At 42.6% G+C, this 20,640-nt stretch overlaps 2 protein-coding genes across 7 annotated transcripts in view; one reads left to right on the forward strand and one right to left on the reverse strand.

The window, feature by feature from the left end:
* Positions 1 to 794: 794 nt before the first annotated feature.
* Positions 795 to 6,499, reverse strand: RPS9 (ribosomal protein S9). 2 transcript variants are annotated; one of them, XR_456615.4, is made up of 6 exons: positions 6,390 to 6,499; positions 4,467 to 4,590; positions 4,001 to 4,123; positions 2,833 to 3,019; positions 2,531 to 2,711; positions 927 to 1,066 (listed from the first exon to the last, which is right to left on the reverse strand). XR_456615.4 is itself a non-coding variant. In XM_007439872.4 (5 exons), exons 2-5 carry the CDS (start codon positions 4,561 to 4,563, stop codon positions 889 to 891), a joined length of 585 nt encoding a protein of 194 aa, XP_007439934.1. In that variant the 5' UTR covers positions 4,564 to 4,590; positions 6,390 to 6,499; the 3' UTR covers positions 795 to 888. The 2 variants fall into 2 exon arrangements, 1 of the variants encoding a protein (XP_007439934.1); XM_007439872.4 differs by lacking the exon at positions 2,531 to 2,711 and having other exon boundaries at positions 795 to 1,066.
* Positions 6,500 to 6,617: 118 nt separating this feature from the next.
* The window catches only part of LMTK3 (lemur tail kinase 3), a 48,261-nt gene continuing 34,238 nt past the window's right edge, over positions 6,618 to 20,640 (forward strand). For 2 of the 5 annotated variants that reach the window (XM_088142682.1, XM_088142683.1), the window contains exon 1: positions 6,621 to 6,723. In XM_088142682.1, coding sequence (XP_087998808.1) covers positions 6,708 to 6,723 — 16 coding nt within the window. In that variant the 5' untranslated portion in view covers positions 6,621 to 6,707. Of the gene's footprint in view, positions 6,724 to 9,451; positions 9,546 to 12,959; positions 13,083 to 20,640 lie in introns of those variants that run through there. The other 3 variants (XM_088142685.1, XM_088142684.1, XM_088142686.1) reach the window with 3 other exon arrangements.

Here is a 20,640-nt window from a genome sequence, read left to right on the forward strand (position 1 = left end):
CAGACCACTTCCTGGATCCTATTGGGAAGCCCTGCCAATTCCTCTCCAACAATAGGTAACAGTACGTGTTTTTATCAGAGGCTAGTTTGCTTTCCTGCTTCCTGAGTGAAAGTAACAAAGACGCTTACGGGGGGCAAAGTTAGCAGTGAAGTTTATCTGCTGCTAGATCCACCTTTGGGACACAGCCTAACTTGTTTCCTCTGCCAATTTATTAATTGTTCACCTATGCACTATTTTTATCTGGAAGACCTTTATCAATAACCTCTTGGGGGACTACAGAGGGTTATGTGTGCACTCATTCCAGAATTAATTCCATTTGGGACTGCACACAAAGTACGGGGAAGTGGTATTGAGGGTGCAAGGAACAATGAGTAAAGACAGCATCAGAAATGGCCTCTCTCCAGTTCAGTTTACATTTGGCAAGACAAAGACAAACGAAAGGAAAGAATGAGGTTAAAAGGAAGAAACCAATTCTCTGAAATTGTGCTTTAGAGTGTTGAGTTGGAGCTAAAGTACTATATGAAAGGAAAGAATTGTGCTTTCTCAATATAGCATTCTCATACAGCCAGGCTTGTCACCTCTTCTCCCAGCAAATTTGCATCCCCAATCTTCATCTCTGCTTCCTTCTCATATTCCATTCCCTTTTGTACAAGAAATGAACATCTCAATCTGGGAAGTGTGAAGCCAACAATCAATTCACAGAACTCTCATTGCCCGGTGAGCACAGGCAAGAAAAACCACGTTCAAGTTACCACTTATATTCATAATTCTCTTGACGCCATGGAACGACAGTATTTTATCCACAAATACTTTTTATTGGATAATGTTGCAGTAAGATAGGCTCAACGCCCCACCAGTTTGTATGGCAGGAAAGCCATACTGCACACTTTAATCTTCCTCCTCATCATCTCCACCGCCAGCACCGCCCTGGCCCTTCTTGGCGTTCTTCCTCTTGACACGACCTGGTCGGCCACCACCATAAGGTGAACGGAGGGAGAAGTCAATGTGCTTTTGGGAGTCTAGCCGAACAATGAAGGAAGGGATATTCACCACTTGCTTCCTTACCCTAAAGGGGAGAAAGGACATGATTAGACTAGCGAATAAATAACTTCTAGAACTCATGGGAAATATCTGACAAAACATACAAGCTTTACGCTGCCCAAATGTTTCCTGAGCACACAGCCTACACCCAACTTGTCAAAGCCCAACTGCCACTAGCTTTGTTACATGCAGAGTGATTGCAGAAGAGCTCTCCTGATTCATTTGTAACCTAATTTCACTCTTTAAACGAGCAATCATTACTAACAATGAATTATAGAGCAATCAGAACTGTGTTACTGCTGACTTGACAATAACTCATTCAGCCAAGAAACCTGCTTAACAGTGACAAAACTTCATGTTTTGTAATCTCATTTTATCCTCCAATCCCCAGCCTGTCCCCCAACCCTTTAAAATTTTATTTATGTATCAAATTTGTCACTGCCCATTTCGTTGAAATGACTCTAGGCGGTTTACAAAATGGTTAAATCAATAAAAATTACAATATATAATAAACTTAATAGAAAATAAATAGATCCAATGATAGATATAAAATTGGCGGTCACTCAGGGAGCATTATCAAGGCACCAGCCTGGGTGCCTTACCCCCCGGGACTGGGTAAGATTGTCGTCACCCCATGCAATCTGGCAGAGCCAGGTCTTTAATCCTTTCCGGAAAGCCAGGAGAGTAGGAGCATGCCGCACCCCCGGGGGAGAATATTCCAAAGGGCAGGGGCACCGGCAGAGAAGGCTCTCCTCCTGGGCCCCGCCAGCCAACATTCTCTCGCTGACAAGGTCCGTAACATGCCCTCTCTGCCTGACCAGGTGGGACAGGTTGATGTGATGGTGGTGAGATGGTCCCTCGGGGAACCTGAACCCATGCCATGTAGGGCTTTAAAGGTAATAACCAACACTTTGAATTGCCTCGCCAAGGTATGCATTCAGTGCCGGAAAGGAAGCAAAGTACCGGTTGCAACTTGCAGACATCAGAACCTATAATGGCTTTTATGTTCCCGTAAATATGCCATTAAATATGCACTACACTAGAATCCTATACTAATTTACTCAGAAACCAATGCTGCTATTCTATCAAGCTTACTCATTAATAAGTGTGTTTGCTTGTTTAATGTGTTGTGGCTCCTATCACACAAAACAGATACAGAACATTTCAAAACTAGTCAACGCATCAGCATATCATGGGAGAAATTGATTTACATGTGAAATTTACTGTTGCTGCCTGCATTACGTAAAACTTAACTAATGCCAGTTGGTAGTAAAATATGTTTAATAAAGGGAATGGGGAATTTGTGGTTTACCAGAAACTGTCAAACTACAGCTCCTGGCAACTTTGGCTGGGATTGCTTACTGTAACTCAGCAACTGAAGGCAGTATAATTTCTCCCAACCTGTTACAAAATTGTCAATTTACTAGTAGGAAAGGATCATACCAGGTTGCTGCTGTGCTCGCTAAGTAGGAACAGTACTAGGTGTTACCTTGGCCACCCATGTGGCAGACCTTCACAAGGTGTACGGCCAAGCCGCAGTGAACCTTGCCGAAATCTCTGAGAGTTGTTTTGACACTGCTATTCTATTGAGCTATCCAAGGTTTCGATCCACGAAAGGGTTTGGTGGGATATAAAGGCACAGGCCTGGGCCACAGTTATCGCTGCACAGGCTATACGTAAAAGACATTGCACATGTTACTTCAGAGGCAGATGTTCTGGTGCTGATACCCAATGTCAATCCACAGTTATCTTAAACTTCACCCTCCCCCAAACTGGCTCTCAGCAGCATACCGGATATGTCTCTGGCGGATAAGCACACGGGCATGATGGATGGACTTGGCCAGGCCTAGTTTGAAGACCTGAGTTTGGAGACGCCGCTCCAGGAAATCCTCAATTTTCAGACCCAGGATGTAATCCAGTTTCATCTTGCCCTCATCCAGCACCCCAATTCTGACCAAACGGCGCAGCAAGGCATTGCCTGAGAGAGATTTGAGAGACATCAACAAACTGAAGGGATCTTGCTATATGATGTTAAAAGAGACAGTGTTCAAATTAACATTTATGGATGCAGAGTTCAAAAAGATACAACTGTCACAGTAAATTGGCTATGCAAATAAATACAGATTAAATGATCCCTGGATACAGAAATGATATTGGGACAGGAAAAGCATCGGGTAGATCGTGGAAAGTATTATGAATAACTGCATGTTTCCAACTGAGCAGAGACCTTCAGATTAAAGTTCAAATCACACCTCAACATCAATTGCAGCCTTGTTCCCAGAACATATTTAGTCCAATCAGTTGTAACCAGTGGTTCTGCCAATTCTCAATTACCTTAACTGGCTCAAATTTAGGACTACAGAATCCCTACCCATTTATTTCAGAAAGAGTCCACTATCCTATCAAGCCCTTGCACAAGGTGAATACTAACAAGATTTCATCACTAACCCCTTTCTCTTTACTCAGGCTGGTAGACTGGTTTGGCCACTGTAGCCAATCTGTTTCTGGTTGGTATTTTCTCACCTTTCAGACCCTGGCAGTGAATTCCATAATAGACAGGCTCTCTTTTTAAATTTTTTTTTTTTTTAAAGGATGAGGTAAGCAACCTGGACAGGGTAGAGTTAGTTTATCCCTGTATATAACTGGGTCTGTTTACAACTAAATTTAACCATCAGTGGTAAACTGACTAGTTCAATTAATCCCTTTTTGGTGTTTCCATAACACATTAACTCTCCTCCCTTGACCCCATTAAACATGTTGTGGAAATCAGGCCTTCATATAATCTTATCACACACACTACCTATCTTAAAATCAATTAGTGACTTACAAAGCTGGCATGAGAAAACAGAAGTTAAACATATCAAGGTACTCAGCAGGCTTCTTCAAGTGAGCTGAAGCGAGTGAAAGCAACAGCACCACCAAAGCTGTTGCTCAGTATCTAGTTTTGCCATGACATTACCTTCAAAAAGGCGCCGCTGATCTTTCTCATCCAGAGTGAGCAACTCACGGGCAGCTTTGCGGATCTTGGCCAAAGTGAACTTCACTCGCCATACCTCACGCTTGTTCCGCAGCCCATATTCACCTAGTAAAAGAATCCTAAGGTTTTAAATGCAGTTACTTTAGGGCTAAAGCTGTTTCATCAAGGACAGACCCTTTTCCCAACTAGTAAGGCTTTCTCAGGATTAGCCCCATCCCTCTGGAAAAACTTGCTCTTGAGGTTAGTGCATCTCTAACCTTGTGGCATATTGGAAGATGACAAAAACAGAAAACAGCATTTGGATTTATTTGACAGCAGCTATGGATTTATATTCTTATTAGTTTTGTTCATTGGTTTTACAGACAGATCTTTCACCTCACATGGCATAAGTTACCTAGAATTGAAAGACTGAGAAACAAATTCTGGCAAACAAATGAATAAATCTTACCAATAAGTTTCAGCTCCTGATCAAGGCGTGATTTTTCAAAAGGACGCCTGGGGGTGACGTAAGTCTTCCGACATACCCAACTCCTGGCAACAGGCATTCTGGCCTAAAGAGACAGAGGCCAGGCCTGTGGACAGACAATATAACATTTTAAATAGATGCAAACAGTGTAACAGAATGAAACCTTTGGAGAGAACATTATCTATTTATATATCCACTAAAATTTGTGATAGAGTCAACTGATAAAGAGCTTCAGTTCTAAATTGCAGTCTCATCCAATATTAACATAACCTAGTAATTTGCATGACTATTTTATAATCGAACTCATCCTTCAGTTCACACTAATTCTTAACTGAGAATACTGTTCTATACAACAATGAGCTGCACCAGCCTTTTATAAATCTGCCTCACTTCAGCAACTCATTCTCCCCTGCTTCAAGCCACAAACATTACAGTCATTTTCCCCTTCCCTTTTATTTGACTAGTTAGATATTACTTCAGAGAAAGGTGGGGAAAATATTTCCACACAGGTACCAAAGCAAATGGAAAGAAAATTAATTTCCCAAAAGAGAGATGGTTTAAATTGCGTGCATGACAGTAATTGTTGCAGCTTTTGGATAAACATGGTGATACCCTATTTCCAAATTAGGGCAGGACAGAATCTCAAAGGGATGGAAAAGGCCCCATGCACTAGGTGCAGAAAGTAAAAAGACAAATGAAAACAGCTTTAATGGTGCTTATAAACATCCAAGCACTTTTAACACTGTAAATCAGTGGGAGATAAAACATCCTAGTTAATGGAAAGGAATCAGATACATGTAGATTTCACAAACAGTGGCAGCCCCCCCCCACCATTTTCATACCTAGATTTATTTTGCACCACCTCACCCCCATCTTTTATTACATTCAGTATTTATTAACCTGCACTGTTTTCTTAAGATGTCGTCAAGTGAAGAAAATTGTATTTCAATTTATTAACAGTTCAAAATACCAGCAGTTTGCCCCATGTGGCTAAGGCCTTAACTCCCTATACACTGCTTTTTCAAAAGGCCTACCTGCATTCAGCCACTCGCCAAACAACCCTGGATACAGGAAGAAGTCTTAGGCTAACTCACATTGACAAAGATTTCAATAAGCATTCTGCTGCATTCCCTCTCACTATGTTATTTATGTTTACTTGTGTTTAAGTGGTCTTCTACAATGTTTTAATTGTTAGTTTTACTGCACACTGCCCAGAGTCACTTGGTGTGAGAGGGCAGGCCATATAAATCTGACATAATACAAAATAAATGATCTCCCATCTCCCCCACATGTTAGAGGCATCTCAGAAACAGTGTTATTTTCCTTTTTTAACCTGTTATCTTTAGCAAGGTGGGGGAGGGTAGAAGAGGATACCTAGGCTTCTTAATACAAATCCATTCCCAAAGTAGAGTTCCACATTTAGAAACGAACAAGAGGAGTCACTAATTCCAGCAAAGGACAGCAATAAAGGTGCATTAACTAATTAAGCAACAGACCACCTAACAAAAAGACCAGACCCGGGAAAGGGAACATGCTGGATAGGAATAACTCCTATTATCCTTCATTCTCAGCCATGCTGGCGGGAGCGGCTGAAAGTTCCCATCCAGCAGCTCCAGAAGGGCAGGACGGCTGCCATCCCTGAGCGGGAAATCTCTCTTGAGCTCGCAGGCAGAATGCACGGACCCACTTCAGCGGCCGACGCACGTGCAGGAAGCGGGAGACGGGTAGAAAATGGAGGCTCCAGCGCCCAGCTTCTCAAGCGCATGCGCTCCAACGCCTGCTAGGCGCAGGCCCCAAGATTCGTTTCTTAACGAACTCTTTTCGATCACAACCGACGCCACCCCACTACCCGGTTCGATTCGCCAACACCAGTCCTAGTCAGACCTGTAAGCAATACTCCCTTACCTTCCACCATAGACTACGACAGCAACCAGGAAAAAAAAAGGAAGAGAGTGACCCGGGGAGGCTGCATTTATAGGGCTGTGAGCGGCTCCGCCTTCTCTCTCCACCAACCAATAGAAACAAGACACTTTTCACGCCTGGCCTATTGGCGGCGGGGTGCTTCAAAGAATAACAGCCAATGAGCGTTGGGTTTTTGTATGCCAGAGGAACTGGCTAAAGAGGCAATGACGAAAGTACCACGCGGCGTTAGGGCTCCTTCATCTTTAATGGCTGTGCCTCTGCGGAAGGAGAACTCGCGGTTAGCCCCTCCCGGCGAGGGGAATGACGTCATCGCTGGGTATGCATGACATTCTAAGAGGGTTCTATCTTCTGACAAAAGGGTTTTCTCGCTTTTTAGCCAACAACTCAAAACATCCCCCAGCGCGGTGTTCTCCAAATGGGCTGGACTTCAGCTCCCAAAATTCTCAGCCGGTGCCATTCGGGTGGAGGAATTACGGAAAATGTCGTTTTAACAAGGCTCCCTGTGCAGGTTCATCTAATCCCCAGGAGTCAATCACGACTCGCGAGCCTTTAACTGGCACAAAACATCTGGACCTGCGTGGAAAAGGTCCCCCTTCCAATAACGTGCGTTGTGTAAAATGGGTGATATGCATATGGGGTGTGTGTGTGTGTGTGTTGTGTATACCAAATCATTCAGTTTAGGTTAAAATGATCAGGCTTGTCATGGATTTACAATGATGAAAATGCCTAAACATTTCCTGAATTGATTCTTTTCACTCTTCCCCCATTCACTACAGTATCTCTTTTAAGGTTTCTTTTTTTTTTTGGTAATACTAATGTCTTACGACAGAATGCTTTTATACATCAGATTTTAATAATCACTGTATACTGACAAAAACATCAAACAATATATTTAATTAACATGCAGGTACTATATTGTGTTATTATTACACAATGAAAATTACTTTCTGAGGAACATCTTACATCCGTTGAGCCAAAATTAATGCAAAACATTAATAACCCCAAACTGGACAAATTCATAGAGGATCCAGCTAACAATTATATCTCCATCCTGGGTGACCTAAGGGATGCTGTGGCTACCCTTTGGCAGTGCCTGGAGGCTGTAGTGGCCTGGATGGGAGACAGCAGGCTTCAACCGAACCCTGGTAAGACGGAGTGGCTGTGGGTACAGGGAGCCTCAAGATCTAGGAGTTTATCATCTTTGGTTCTTGACAGGGTCGCACTACCCCAGACAGACCCGGTGCGTAATCTGGGGGTCCTTCTGGACTCATGACTCCTGCTCGAAGAGCAGGTGGCAGTTGTGGCTAGGAGGGCCTTTGCGCAGCTTTATGTTGTGAGGCATTTATGCCCCTTCCTCGATCGGGAGGACCTCTGAACAGTCACTCATGCCCTGGTCACCTCCCGGTTGGACTACTGCAATGCGCTCTACATGGGGCTACCCTTGAAAGTAACCGGAAGCTACAGCTGATGCAGAGTGTGGCGGCTTGGACAGTTCTGAATGCCTCCAGGGGGGTCACCCGGTTTGCTTCTGGGTCCAATTCAAGCTGTTGGTTATCACTTTTAAAGCCCTTCATGGCACAGGACCAGCCATCTCGCCCTTGTTATATCAGCTTACCCCACTCGGTCCGGCAGAGGGGGCATGTTGCTGAGGCCACCAGTCAAGGAATTTCGACTGGTGGGAACTAGGAAGAGGGCCTTTTCTGCCATGGCCCTGTTGAACAACCTACCTCCCGAGGTGTGGTGTGCCCCCACTCTCATGGTCTTCAGGAAAGGCGTGAAATCCTGGCTATGCTAGAAGGCCTGGGGGCCGGATGGGGGTTCCCATCAGTGGAAGTGGCTTGTGGGGTAATTGACCTTGCCCCCCCGTCACCTTGAACGTTATAGTCTGATTTTAATTGATTAATTTTAATTGTTTATATGGTATCATTTTTTAATGGTTCTTGGGTCTTTGATTTTAATTGTGAGCCACCCAGAGTCACCCGCTGGGGGAGATGGGTGGCATACTAAATAAATAGATAGATAGATAGATAGATAGATAGATAGATAGATAGATAGATAGATAGCCAAAAATCCACATCACTACCCTTGCTTCTTGCTGTCACCTGCTGGTTGTCTGGATTTCTGCAGCCCAGATATTGTAACTGTACTGTCTTGAGGCTTGCCTGCCTGCCTGCCTGCCTGCCTGCCTGCCTGCCTGCCTGCCTGCCTGCCTCCCTCCCTCCCTCCCTCCCTCCCTCCCTCCCTCCTTTCTTTCTTTCTTTCTTTCTTTCTTTCTTTCTTTCTTTCTTTCTTTCTTTCTTTCTTTCTTTCTTTCTTTCTTTCTTTCTTTCTTTCTTAGTCAAGCCGTAAACCCTGCTATATTTCTCACTTGGCTCTGGTTCTTTGGAATAGATTCCCACCAGGGTAATGCTTGGAATCAGATCACTTAAAGTCTAAAAAAGCATTAAAACACTTCTTTTTCATGGGCACCTGTAAAATTGCTTTAACATTCTCACCCGTCACTTTGAATGTATAGAGCAGGGGTTCCTAAACTTTTTGCTATCACACCTTCCTTCAGTGTAATCTTAATGTACACCTCCCCTAAAAATCCAAACACCAACATGAACACAAATGAACAATGAAAACAATATAATAAAACTTTGGGAAAAGTGGATTTATTGTAACAGTGTAAATAAAAGGTTCTTCACACCTCCCCTGGACTTTATCTACACCTCCCCAAGAGAGGTAGACCTCACTGTTTGGGAAACCCTGTTAGGGAGGATATTATTATACTGTATGTCATAATCTTTTAGTTTGGAGGTTCCTTTTTTTATATGATGATGCTATAATTAATTATATTGTTGTGTCAATTTTCTATGTCTGTATTTATAACAGTTATAAGCACATAATAAATAAAATGACCACTATTACTATTACGGCTTGTGAAAGAAGGAGTCTGTAGGTTGATGGTCGATCCATGTTGCACTTCAGTGAATGGTGATAATGGAAGAAACAGATGAACATTTTTTCAATGTTCTGAATGAATGTGATACATTGTCCCTTAGATAACATGAATGGATGGGTGAGAACAAGACAAGAGAATACAGAAAAAGAGAATTATATACAAACCCAAGAATGAATGAGAATGGTGACTATTTGGTGAGTACCTGCAAAGAAGAAGATCTGTTTGTTTTGACCATACGGTTAAATCTTTGCATACCTACACATGGCAAAGGAATGAATATAAATCTAAAAGCATAATAGATCTGACTGTTGATGAAAGATTTGTGAAGGATGAAAGGGTGATGGGAGATTCTGAATATGGGACAAAGCATTATTTGGTAGTATTACGAGTGGATTTTGGAAAAATATGGACATGGGAGAAAAGCAATTAAAGTGAAAGTAAAATGACTGCATGAAGAGAAAATACAAGTCCTGTATGAAAAAGTATTAGAAGATACAATGGTTAGAGAGTAGACGTGAGGAAAGAGAATGTGGGAGTTGCTTGGAAGAAAATAAAAAGAATTATAGTACCAGAGAAGTGTGTAGACATGGTGATAGGGTGCATAAAAACATACTGTATCCTTGATGGAATGACAAAGTGAAGGAGGTTATCAGTGAGAAATGAGAAGGAGCTATGGATGAGTGAACGGCTGTGAACAGAGATAGGGTCAAGAATGAAAGGGGGCTGAATGAATGTGGCCTGAGTACAAAAGTGAGCAATCCGTATGAAAGAACCCCATTGAGTCATACCAAGAGAATGAACAAAATGTTTAAAAGAAGAGGGAATAGGTCAAGAGGAAGGGGGAAACTAAGGTAGTTGTAGTTGGATGAAGTTGGTGAGATCCTTAAAAGGAAAGACAGTAAAAGGCAATGTATGAACCAGTGTACAGGCATGGTGGAAGCAAGGATGAGTTGCAAGAATAGAAAAGTATGGAGAGGTACAGTGAATAGTACTAGTGTAAAATAAATTTAATTATATTTCCTTTCCTTATCTGATGTCTTAATGTATTTGGCTTGCTACTTCCCACTCCATTTCTGTGGCATGCACTATGTTGCTTATCCCCAGAGGAAGTAGCATGATGTTAAGACATATGAAGAGAACATGTACTTGATCTCCTTGGTGGAAAGATGGGATATTTAAGTAACAGGTAAAATAAATGGTTTATAAAAGGCCCATAGTGGTTTCTGCATGGAACACTGGAGAGGCTGAGCTGTTGCTACTACAGCTGACCCATGAAATACACACTGTACCAGCATTGTGTAGCTTAATTGTTACAAATCAGGAACAAGCAACTTTTCTGTCACTAGAAGCTGCTTTTTTTTTTTTTAAGTGAATTGCATGCCAATTTCAGCCTGTAGAGTACACCCAGGGTGAGGGGTGTCAAAAAGGTCAAGAAGGTGGCTATGGTACATCAGTGTTACATACATGTAAAAAAGTGGCAGGGTTTCAATCTGGCAACCATGGCCACCAGCTTGTCTTTTTTGACATCCCATGCAGGCCTCCCGTGATTAGGTGTCTTAAACCTAACTGAAGCCTTAACGTGGAATTTGATTTACGTGAAAGATCAGTGCTAAATCATGTCTCTGCCAAGAAATTTGCTGCTTAACTTTCAGCGGCATAGTTTCCAGAGTCTCTGGAGGACTATTGAAAAGAGGTTCAGAAGACATAGGTTGGATAGAGGGTGGACTCTCCCTATTAAAAATCATTAAGGAAGCTCTTCTTTGAACATCCAAGAGGCTGATTTTAGGGAACAGATTCTGACACCAAAACAAGCAGCCACTCAGTAACCCAACTCCCCACACACACACCCAATCCCCCTTCCCCCCCCCCAAATCTCTATAAATACCCACAAAAGGGTCACATCACCCTGGGCACAGAGAGAACTGCTCCTGTCTGTGCTCCTGCACTCTGAAGATGCCGGTCACAGGTGCTGGTGAAACGTTAGGAAACAAAACTTCCAGAACACGGCCACATAGCCCGGAAGACCCACACCGGTCAAAGACGCTTGCTCCTTGGGAGGAAAGCTATGACAAACCTAGACAGCATATTAAAAAGCAGAGACATCACCTTACCAACAGAGATCCGCATAATCAAAGCTATGGCTTTTCCAGTAGCAATGTATAGCTGTGAGAGCTGGACCATAGAGAAAGCCGAGCACCGAAGAATTGATGCCTTTGAATTGTGCTGGAGGAGACACTTAGGAGTCCCTTTGACTGCTAGGAGGTCAAACCAGTCAATCCTAAAGTAAATCAACCCTGACTGCTTATTGGAAGGATTGATACTGAAGCTCAAGCTCAGATACTTTGGCCACCTAATGCGAAGAGAGGACTCTTTGGAAAAGATCCTGATGCTGGGAAAGACAGAAGGCAAAAGGAGAAGGAGACGGCAGAGGATGAGATGGTGAGATAGCATCACCGAAGCAATGAACATGAAATTGAGCAAACTCTGGGGGGCAGTGAAGGACAGGAAGGCCTGGCGTGATATGGTTCATGGGGTCACGAAGAGTCGGACACGACTTAATGACTGAACAACAAAAAGGCCTAATATTCAGGTAGTCCTTGTTTAGTGACTTCCTTGCACTGCAACCGTTTGCAGTTATGAAGGTGATGAAAAAGTAACTTTGCGACCAATCCTCGCATTTATGGCCTTTGTAAGTCTATAAAGCAAAGGAAAGCTGAAGTAAGATCATAAACAGTCGCAGTTTCACTTAGCGACTGCTTTGCTTAACTACCGATTTGCCAGTCCCAATTGTGATCGCTAAACGAGGACTACCTGCACATAGGCTGCCAAAGTCCAGATGAGCACTAGGTGGCAGTGAAGAGTTAGACTTTTCTGTATCTCATTGCTTCCATCTAGTGGTCACCTGAAACGTTACAGCCCCATTCTTGAAGTTTTACAGAAGATGCCACTGGTGCAACTGGGAGTTGGCATAATCCAACTGTTTTTGGTATTAATTGTTTGGTTTACAATTTTAAGAGATTTGCAAAAAGAATTACACCAGACATATTTTTAGGGAAGCCTCCCCGCTGGTCATTGGCTGATTTGTTGTCCCCTGCCAGATCTTTTCTAAAAATAGCCGGAGACCTTTATGTGCGCAATTAAAAAAAGATGCAGCTGGCGACAATCTTAGATTCAGTCTCATGGCTGCCTTAACTAGCTCTCAGTGTAGTTAAGGGGGAAAAAAAACCTTGTTCATGTGATATTTGCAGACTTCTTCAACCACCCTGGATTAGATTGAAGCTATCATGCATTTGAATTTGTTCATGCTCTGTTAGATCATCTTTTTCTTTAAAATCCTCTTAATTATATAAAGATCGCCAGGCCCTAATCAAAACCTAACTAGCAAAAGAGTATTCTAATGATGCAATGTGTGCTACTAAAAGGAATGATTTCTGGATATTTTTACGCTATTGCACATATGTGAGCAACGCAACTATACAGACACATACATCTTATTATCCAAAGTGGTTAGAAACAGAAAATTAATTTTAAAAGAAAGTCATCTCCTTGTATATTTTTACTTTCCACTTCTTTCCTGCAGAAGCCACCAACCTCTTTTTCATGGCCCCCAGAGGCCCCTGACCATTTCTGCAGAAAATCAACAGCACCTATTCATATCTTGGGACTAGTTCTGGATTAACCCTCAGTCTGCCAGGCTCCAGATCCCAGCTCTTCCTTTTACAAGATCATAGGTGAGCCCAGTTTCTCAGTTTTCGAATAAAAGAGAGCAGGCCTTTGTAGATCCCAGTGTAGAAATGAAATATATGGGTTCCAGGCTGCCCAATCATTTGGTGAGAAGGGAGCTTGCTCTTCCCCTTTTCCAGCCAATCAAGTCACCGTCATGATAGGCAATACAGGATGTGAAATATGTGAGCCTTTGAGGTTGGGTCAGAGGAATTTTGATGCCAGCTTTTGCACCAACTCTGGAAACAGATTATTGCCCAGAGAAATCCAGAATGTGAGTGTCTTAAGTAGGAGCAGGAGCTTGTGATCTTGTAAGCAGAGGTGTTGTTTAACCCAAACCTCCCACCACCACTACCAGTGAAGTGTGTGGGTAAAAATTCAACCTGCCAATGTGAGTAAACTCAACCATTTTCCCATACTGCAGAGCATGTCAGGATGCTATTTTATGGTAGGGCCGATGACTGCTGTGAAATGATGTATTCTGGTCACGTTCTCTGTGCTCTTTATATAGAAAAGCTGAAAAAAATAGATTACGAAATGATATATTTACTAATATTTTCTTTTTAAATTATACATAAAGTGGTAGACATGTTCTATATTTGGAAAAACATCCAATCAAGAATAAATTAACATGTGAAAGCATGGAAAAATCTGTTTCAGTACTTCAAAGAAGTGGAAACTGGTGATTATAATAGTTCTCCAAATTCAGAAAATGAGACTGAATAGAGAAATTTTATGGGGCAAAAATGAATATTTCGAGTCTTGTTTCCCTCCTTTTCTCAGCTTTTTCCCCCTGAAAATGAGTGCTTTTGCCACAGTAGAGGACATAGAGTGGAATAAAAAATTACTTTTTTTGTTTTACTTAGAAAATAGCTTTTTTACTGTACATTTTCATCTGTCAGCATCTTTTAAAGAGTCAAAAATGATGTTACATGCCTTAGTGTTCAATAACTTATACCTCCATTGCAACAAAAATTAAAAATTAGATTCAATCAATAATTTTATAAATATTGTTGGAATAAGTATAGCTTTCAGTTTTATGCAATAGATATGCTGTTATGCATAAATCATTTATAAGGTCACATTTCTTTATATGCTCTTAAAATAATTGCATTTATTTCAAATATCCTTAAATCATGCCTTTTTTAAAAAAAATCCCCAGTGGGTATCTCTAGTGGTTATGGTGGGGAGATCTAGGCCATGATTGACTCATTATCACCTGAGATGAAATTCCATGGAATGCAATGGGGCATTTGCACAGCTATCTTGATAGGATTGCCGTCCAGTATTTTAAAAAGAAATATTCATGTAGTCAATGGAACAATATAGATGGAGCAAATATACTGTAAAACAGTGGATTTGAATGTAATGCATCTAGCCCGCCTTGACTGATGCCAAGAAAGACTAAACTGGGATGGATCAGCTGAGTACTTGGATAGAAGTCTCATGACTATTTGCTAGACCAGGAAGCTGAAAAACATTCTGGAAGAAAGCAGTGACAGACCTCTTCCATGCTGCTGCCATGAATTGACAATATTTAGATACTTACCAGAAGTTGAATTCAACTAGAAGGTGTTTATCTTTTTTTTCTTTTCTAGTCCTGCATCAAAGAGTGTTCCATATATTATAGTGCAAAAGACTTAGGTTTGCTATTAGGTGCTCACAGCATTTTGGCTGGGTTCATACCTGGTGCTAACGCATAAGGTATTTCTTTGGTTTATTTGTATTAACTCAGTTATTTTGGTGTGTAAACCATGGTTCATGGCCTAGTGCAGTGTTTCTTAAACTTTTTTTCTCCCAGGACCCCTTCCCACTTTCAAAAATTATGGAGGACCTCAAAAGAGCTTTTGCTTGTATGGGTTATATTTATCAAACACCCTCTGGGGGAGATGGGTGGCATATACATTTAATAAATAAATAAATACTGTATTAAAATTTAAAATTGATGCATTTGTTGCCACTAGCGCTTCTCACAATTGTTTGATGAGATTTTAATATTGTATTATTTTTCAACATAGGTTGGTAAATAATTTTGATTTTGCAGACCTCTGAGAAAGTCTTGGGGGACTGCAGGGGTCCTTGGACCACACTTTGAGAAACATTGGCCTAGTGTGTTGCATGGACCCTGCTAATTGTAGTATATTCAGTAGAGGTTGGTTAAACAAACCATCCTTAATGCAATCTCCAAACTAACTCATTTTATACAGATTCTTTTATTGGTATTACAGTAGTTTCATGATTCCATTAGGAAATAAAAAAGGAAAAATATTTGTGAGGGTGTGATGCGAACAGGGAGAGGGAATTTTGTCCTTTCCTAACCCACTATTCTTCTATTCCAAATCCTCCTTTTCCACCAGCTCTCCCCTTCTCCTGAATCCTGACTGTAGTTGCAAGAGTTGTAGTACATAGTAAACCAATAGTGAAATATCAATTTATCTTTCAGTTGGAATGGTCACTTCTGATACAGTACTGTAGTTTCCTATTGTGGCTAAGTATTCCATTGAGCAAATTCTCAACATTACTACAGAACTTAAATTCTTAAAGTTATGGAGGCAAGCTAAACCACAGGAATTTGGTTTCAAACTGGTGAAACCATGACCCACTACTGAGACCATGATGAATGTTTGTGTTCTCCATCTCACCATTTCTGGATAAAGACCAAAAATGGCATGCCTTTTAAATAACTTCTATGGTTTGGAGAAAAACCAGAGCTCACTGGTGAGGTACTGCCTTTGCATGCAGAAAGCCCCTGAGTAGTTAAATTGAGGTTAAAGAATTAGGTAGCAGATGAGGGAGAAGTGTCCGTGTTAGGCCTTGAATGACCCCTGTCAGTCAACAGGGAGAATAATGGAGATGGGCAAGACATCAGAAGATGGACTTGCTAAATGTTCTCCCATCAAGGCAATGCCATCTTCAGAAATCTTGAGCTTGACCCTTCTCTGTGATAGCCCCACCTTGGGAACAGCTTCCCCCCAGATTTCCAGACCACTCACTCTTTACTACATTTTGGGGTAAAAACATGACTCTTCAGAAAGGCATTTAGGAACAAGAGAGGTCTTGCTACCCTGAACCGTGGTTCATGGACTGGTTGGTTATCATTTTATTAATTGATTTTTTTGTTTTTAATCTTCTGCTTTTCAACTGTAAGCAACTCAGAATCTCCAGAAGTAATAAGAAAGTGGTAAGTAGTAAGAAATAAATAAAAACTGACTCTGGTAAAAGATCACTTCACGTGTGTTTGTTGAAAGAGCATTGCTGTAGGCTGAGTTCATTCACCTCAGCCATAAAGCAAGCAAATCACATTATGACTAGCTTTAACACAATGTGTCAACTCAAGTTAGGTATAATAGTCTTTCTTTGTATTTCTGAGCATGAAAGAAGATAAAATTGTATAAACCCTTCTAGGTTTAGACCAGAAGCTCATTACCTTAGCCCAGTGTTTCTCACCGTGGCAACTTTAAGATGCATGAAATTCAACTCCCAGAATTCTGGGAGTTGAAGTTCACGCATCTTAAAGTTGCCAAGGTGAGAAGCACTGCCTCAGGAGAAAATAAGCTAGTTTTTGAGGAGCTCACAAAAGGATAAAGGCAGCAACTTTCCTCAGCATCTGGTATCCAGAAGCCCACATCCATGGCATGAACATCTTTCCCATGTATGTGTTTAACTCAACTGCACTGGGTAACTGTAGCCACCATTTTGTGTGAGTAAAATCCCATGCAAATTTGGGTTGGTATTTGATATTATATGTTGCATTTTTAGCAGTACTGTATGAAAGCGGCTCCATAATAAATTTATATATTCCAAGGCTGTTTTCTGGATGGGGGTGTGAAAAACATCACCACGTTGCATTCAGTTATTCATCACTTTTCCATTCCTCCCTGCCTCTCCAGGAGTTTAGGGAAGAGCATGTGTTGTCATCCCATTTTATCTTAACAAAAATTGTATGGAGTGGAGAGATGTGGCTTAAGCTAAACCATGGTGACTGACCCAAAGCTGAGGATGGATTTAAACTCTGTTCTCTTCCTTTCACAGTATGATCTGAAAGCTCTGCCTCATTTCCACCTGGGAGAGGATTAGAGTAGGACCACACAAACATGGGGTGGGGCTTCAGTTGCATAGTCACGGCCACCATCTTGGCTTTTTTGACTCCTTCACTACAGACACCCTAATTCAGTGTTGTCCAAACTTGGCCACTTTAAGATGAGTGGACTTCAACTCCCAGAATTCCCCAGCCAGCCATGCTGGGAGTTGAAGTCCACTCATCTTAAAGTGGCCAAGTTTGGACAACACTGCCCTAATTATTCAAGAAACACACAAATGGAGAAAAGGATTAACTCGGAAACTACCCTGGTCCATGTGATGGTATCTGAGTTTTTAAATATTGTTATTTAGATATTTGGTGTTAATGTGAAAGGGCGCATCCCCTTTCACAGTCATCCCATAGGATGGGCTGCTAGAGGGAGCAGGACCAGCAGTAGGTGGGCCCGAGGGAGGTGTGGCATTGGAGGTGAAATGCCACTCCTGGCTCACAAATTTGTACGCATAGGCGCCTCTCATTTTTCTTCTCCAAAGCTAGCACTCTCTGGCATGCATGAAGCCCTTTGAATGACAAAATCACTGGGTTCACACATTGCGCTAAGGGTAAAGATGATTTGTTTGTGTTCATAGAACCCAACCATTATTATCAGGGTCTGCATAAATAGGCAGCGCTGTCTCCATGCCACCATAAGAGTCAAGTTCATGTTGCCTCTGGCCACGAGCAGGTCCTTTTCAGTGGTGGCATCTCAGTGGCAGAGTTTTCCCCTGCCCCTTCTGAGATCTTGCGTACACCGTCTCTCTTTCTCTTCTATCCTGAAAAGCTTATTTCTCACATCAGATCGCTTCTGAAAAGTATTCATACATCATTTTGGAGCTGTGGCATTGTTCTGTTGTTTTCCTTTTTCGCGGTGTTGGTTTTAAATTAATTGTTGTTTTAACTAGCGTCTTAGCATTAATTTAAAAAGTGATTGTCATGTGCTGTAAATAAACAAATAAGTGTGAGAGACTGTTTCTACAGGCATGAAATATTGTGCATGACCTATTCTAAATGGGTGCGTGAGTGTACGTGCGTGAGAGGAACGATTTGATTCATGCATGGGTGTTTGGGGATTGGTGGTGCGGAGGATGTAGCTGAGTCTTTACAAAGCACCCATCCTCTTTCTGCTGATTGTTGTCCTGAGACCCTTTTTTTAAACCACTTTCTCACTCCTGCACTGCCCAGTGCTGCTGCTGCTACCCAGGAACAGATCTCCATGGTGACAACACCCCCCTCCGTCCATTCCTGCATCCTCCTCCCTTTAGCGTATAAGCGACAGGCCCGTTGTCCAATCAACAACCCCAACTGGATGGGAGGGCATTTCTCTCCATCAATTTCTCTGCTAGTGCTACCCAGAGAGCTGGATCTGAGGGGAGGGGGGAGGAAAACACCCAGCTGTCTTCCCCCTCATTTCTCTCTTCCCCCTTTTTTTCTCTCTTTCCTCCCTTCATCCTTTCAGTTGTGTTTTTAGGTTTTCTTCTTTGCCTCTTCCCCACCCCTCCCTCTTCCCCACACATTTGCTTCCCTCTCTTCCCTCCTCCTCCCCATGTGAGATCACCTATTGTTACAACCCCCCCCCCAAATCCTCTCATTCGGTTCACCTTTGATATCCTTTGCCACCCTCCCCACTTATTTTCCATCCCTCCTTTTCCTCTGCGGGCAATGAAGGAAGAAAATCCACGAAAATGAAAGGCAGGTAGCGGCGAGCCAAGCGGTAGCACATCCACTTAAGGATGCGGGCAACACAGCCTCTTGGGTGCTGCGACCATTGTTCCCGGCGCCCCCTGCTCCATTCCACCAGTTCTGATGTCTGAAGCCCACCGTGCCGCTCCTCTCCCTGCTTTGCTGGGGCAGCTGATTTCTCTCCCCGTCCCCCTGCACCTGCGTCTTGAGACCTCTCCCCGCCTCCCTTCCCCTCCTTCCTGATCCATGATTCCAGACTACCCCTAAGATGCTAAGGCAAGGCCCTTTCCTTCTCCTGGCTGCGTCCATGTCGTATTTCAACCCGGAGAAAGCTTTGGCAGCGCCTTCGGAAAATGGTGAGTTTGGGCAGGTGGCAAGGGCTTCTTGGGCATCCTTGCCAGCGGCCACCCCCTCACCCGTCTTGCTCCTGCTTGCTGTTGCCTCTCGCCCAGCCATCTGTGGCCACCTGTTTGTGCAGCTAGGTAACTGGCCTGATGGACCTGATCCCCACCCCCTTCAGGGGGCCAAGTGGGGACAGCGATTGGGTCAGGGGGTTCTTTCCAGACCAGGTGGGGAGGGGGCACCTGGGTTATAAATTCCATTCTCAGGGACAGCTGGGATTCCAATACAGAGCAAATACATCAATCCTGGGATTTTGTCAGATGCCTTAAAACAGCGGTGGTGTTCCCCATCCTCTTCCCCAACCCTCCCCTGTGGAGAAAATTGAAGCCACCCCCTAAGGCAGTAGAGGCAGGGCAGAAATTATTTGGAGAAAGAGGGATATTTTTGTACACGATCCCTGAAAAGGGGTCCAGAGTCGTTCCATGTTAATGGAGATGAGGATAAATATTTTCTTACAAAGAAAACAAAGTGATGGGGGGGGGAGGAATTTCTGAGAGGTGGGTGTGAGATTTATGCCTGACAGGTCAGTGACATCCAGAGATACCATCTGTGTTTGATCTGACAGTCATCAGTGGAAAGTGGGAGACTCAGTTGGGATGCACCCTTGGCATTGGTGAAAAGGTATTACGTGGGGCTCATTGAGGGCTTTGTGTAAGGATGGAGTATGTCTGAAATGGAGAAGATGATGAAAGGTTTCATGACTGGAAGAAGAGTATATTGAAGAAGGACCAAATGGGAGATTAGGTACAGAGATAAATTGATAGCTATGTGTTGGTGGGAGGTTTAGGGGAAACATGAGTTCGCTGGACCTGGTGTTCAAGGAGGCTTTGGCAGACCTGGGTTCAACCCTCAGATCCACCATTAACTTGGTGGATACCTTTGTGGGAACTATCATTTTCAGGCTGTGTGAAATAGGTGCAATTAAGACTGTCCTAATAGGGTTGGTATCTGGTGTACATGCAATAATTAGGACTAGGAAGTACCTGTGGGAAAAAAACTACCTAGCCCATGTCCAAAAAAATGTGGTCCACTTGATGGATTTTTGGTCTGACTCACTGGTCCCTTACCTCCTCTGATATAGGAATAACTTCAAATATTAATACCCAAGAATAATAGTTCTCAAATATTAGTACTCAATCTAATCATGCTGCAAAAACTCAAGAATTTTGAGGCATGGTTGGATTATTAAAGGATTGTGAAATTGCCAGTTGCTTCATTCTAGGAGATTGCAGCATGTTTATTATTGCAATAAGCTGCAAAGGTGTTTTCCTATAATTTATAATCAAAGCTATCTCCACTCCCCCTTCTTGACAATTCAGTTTGCTCTGATGTATTATCCTTCTACTTCCCCACCTCTACCTTTGTCTCTCCTTCTATATATCTGGTGTCATAATGCAGGCTGGAAG

Source organism: Python bivittatus, unplaced genomic scaffold (assembly GCF_059951505.1).
Source record: "Python bivittatus isolate LINGU-HERP-01145 unplaced genomic scaffold, Pbiv_v1 ctg000440_np1212, whole genome shotgun sequence".
Taxonomy (NCBI): domain Eukaryota; kingdom Metazoa; phylum Chordata; class Lepidosauria; order Squamata; family Pythonidae; genus Python; species Python bivittatus.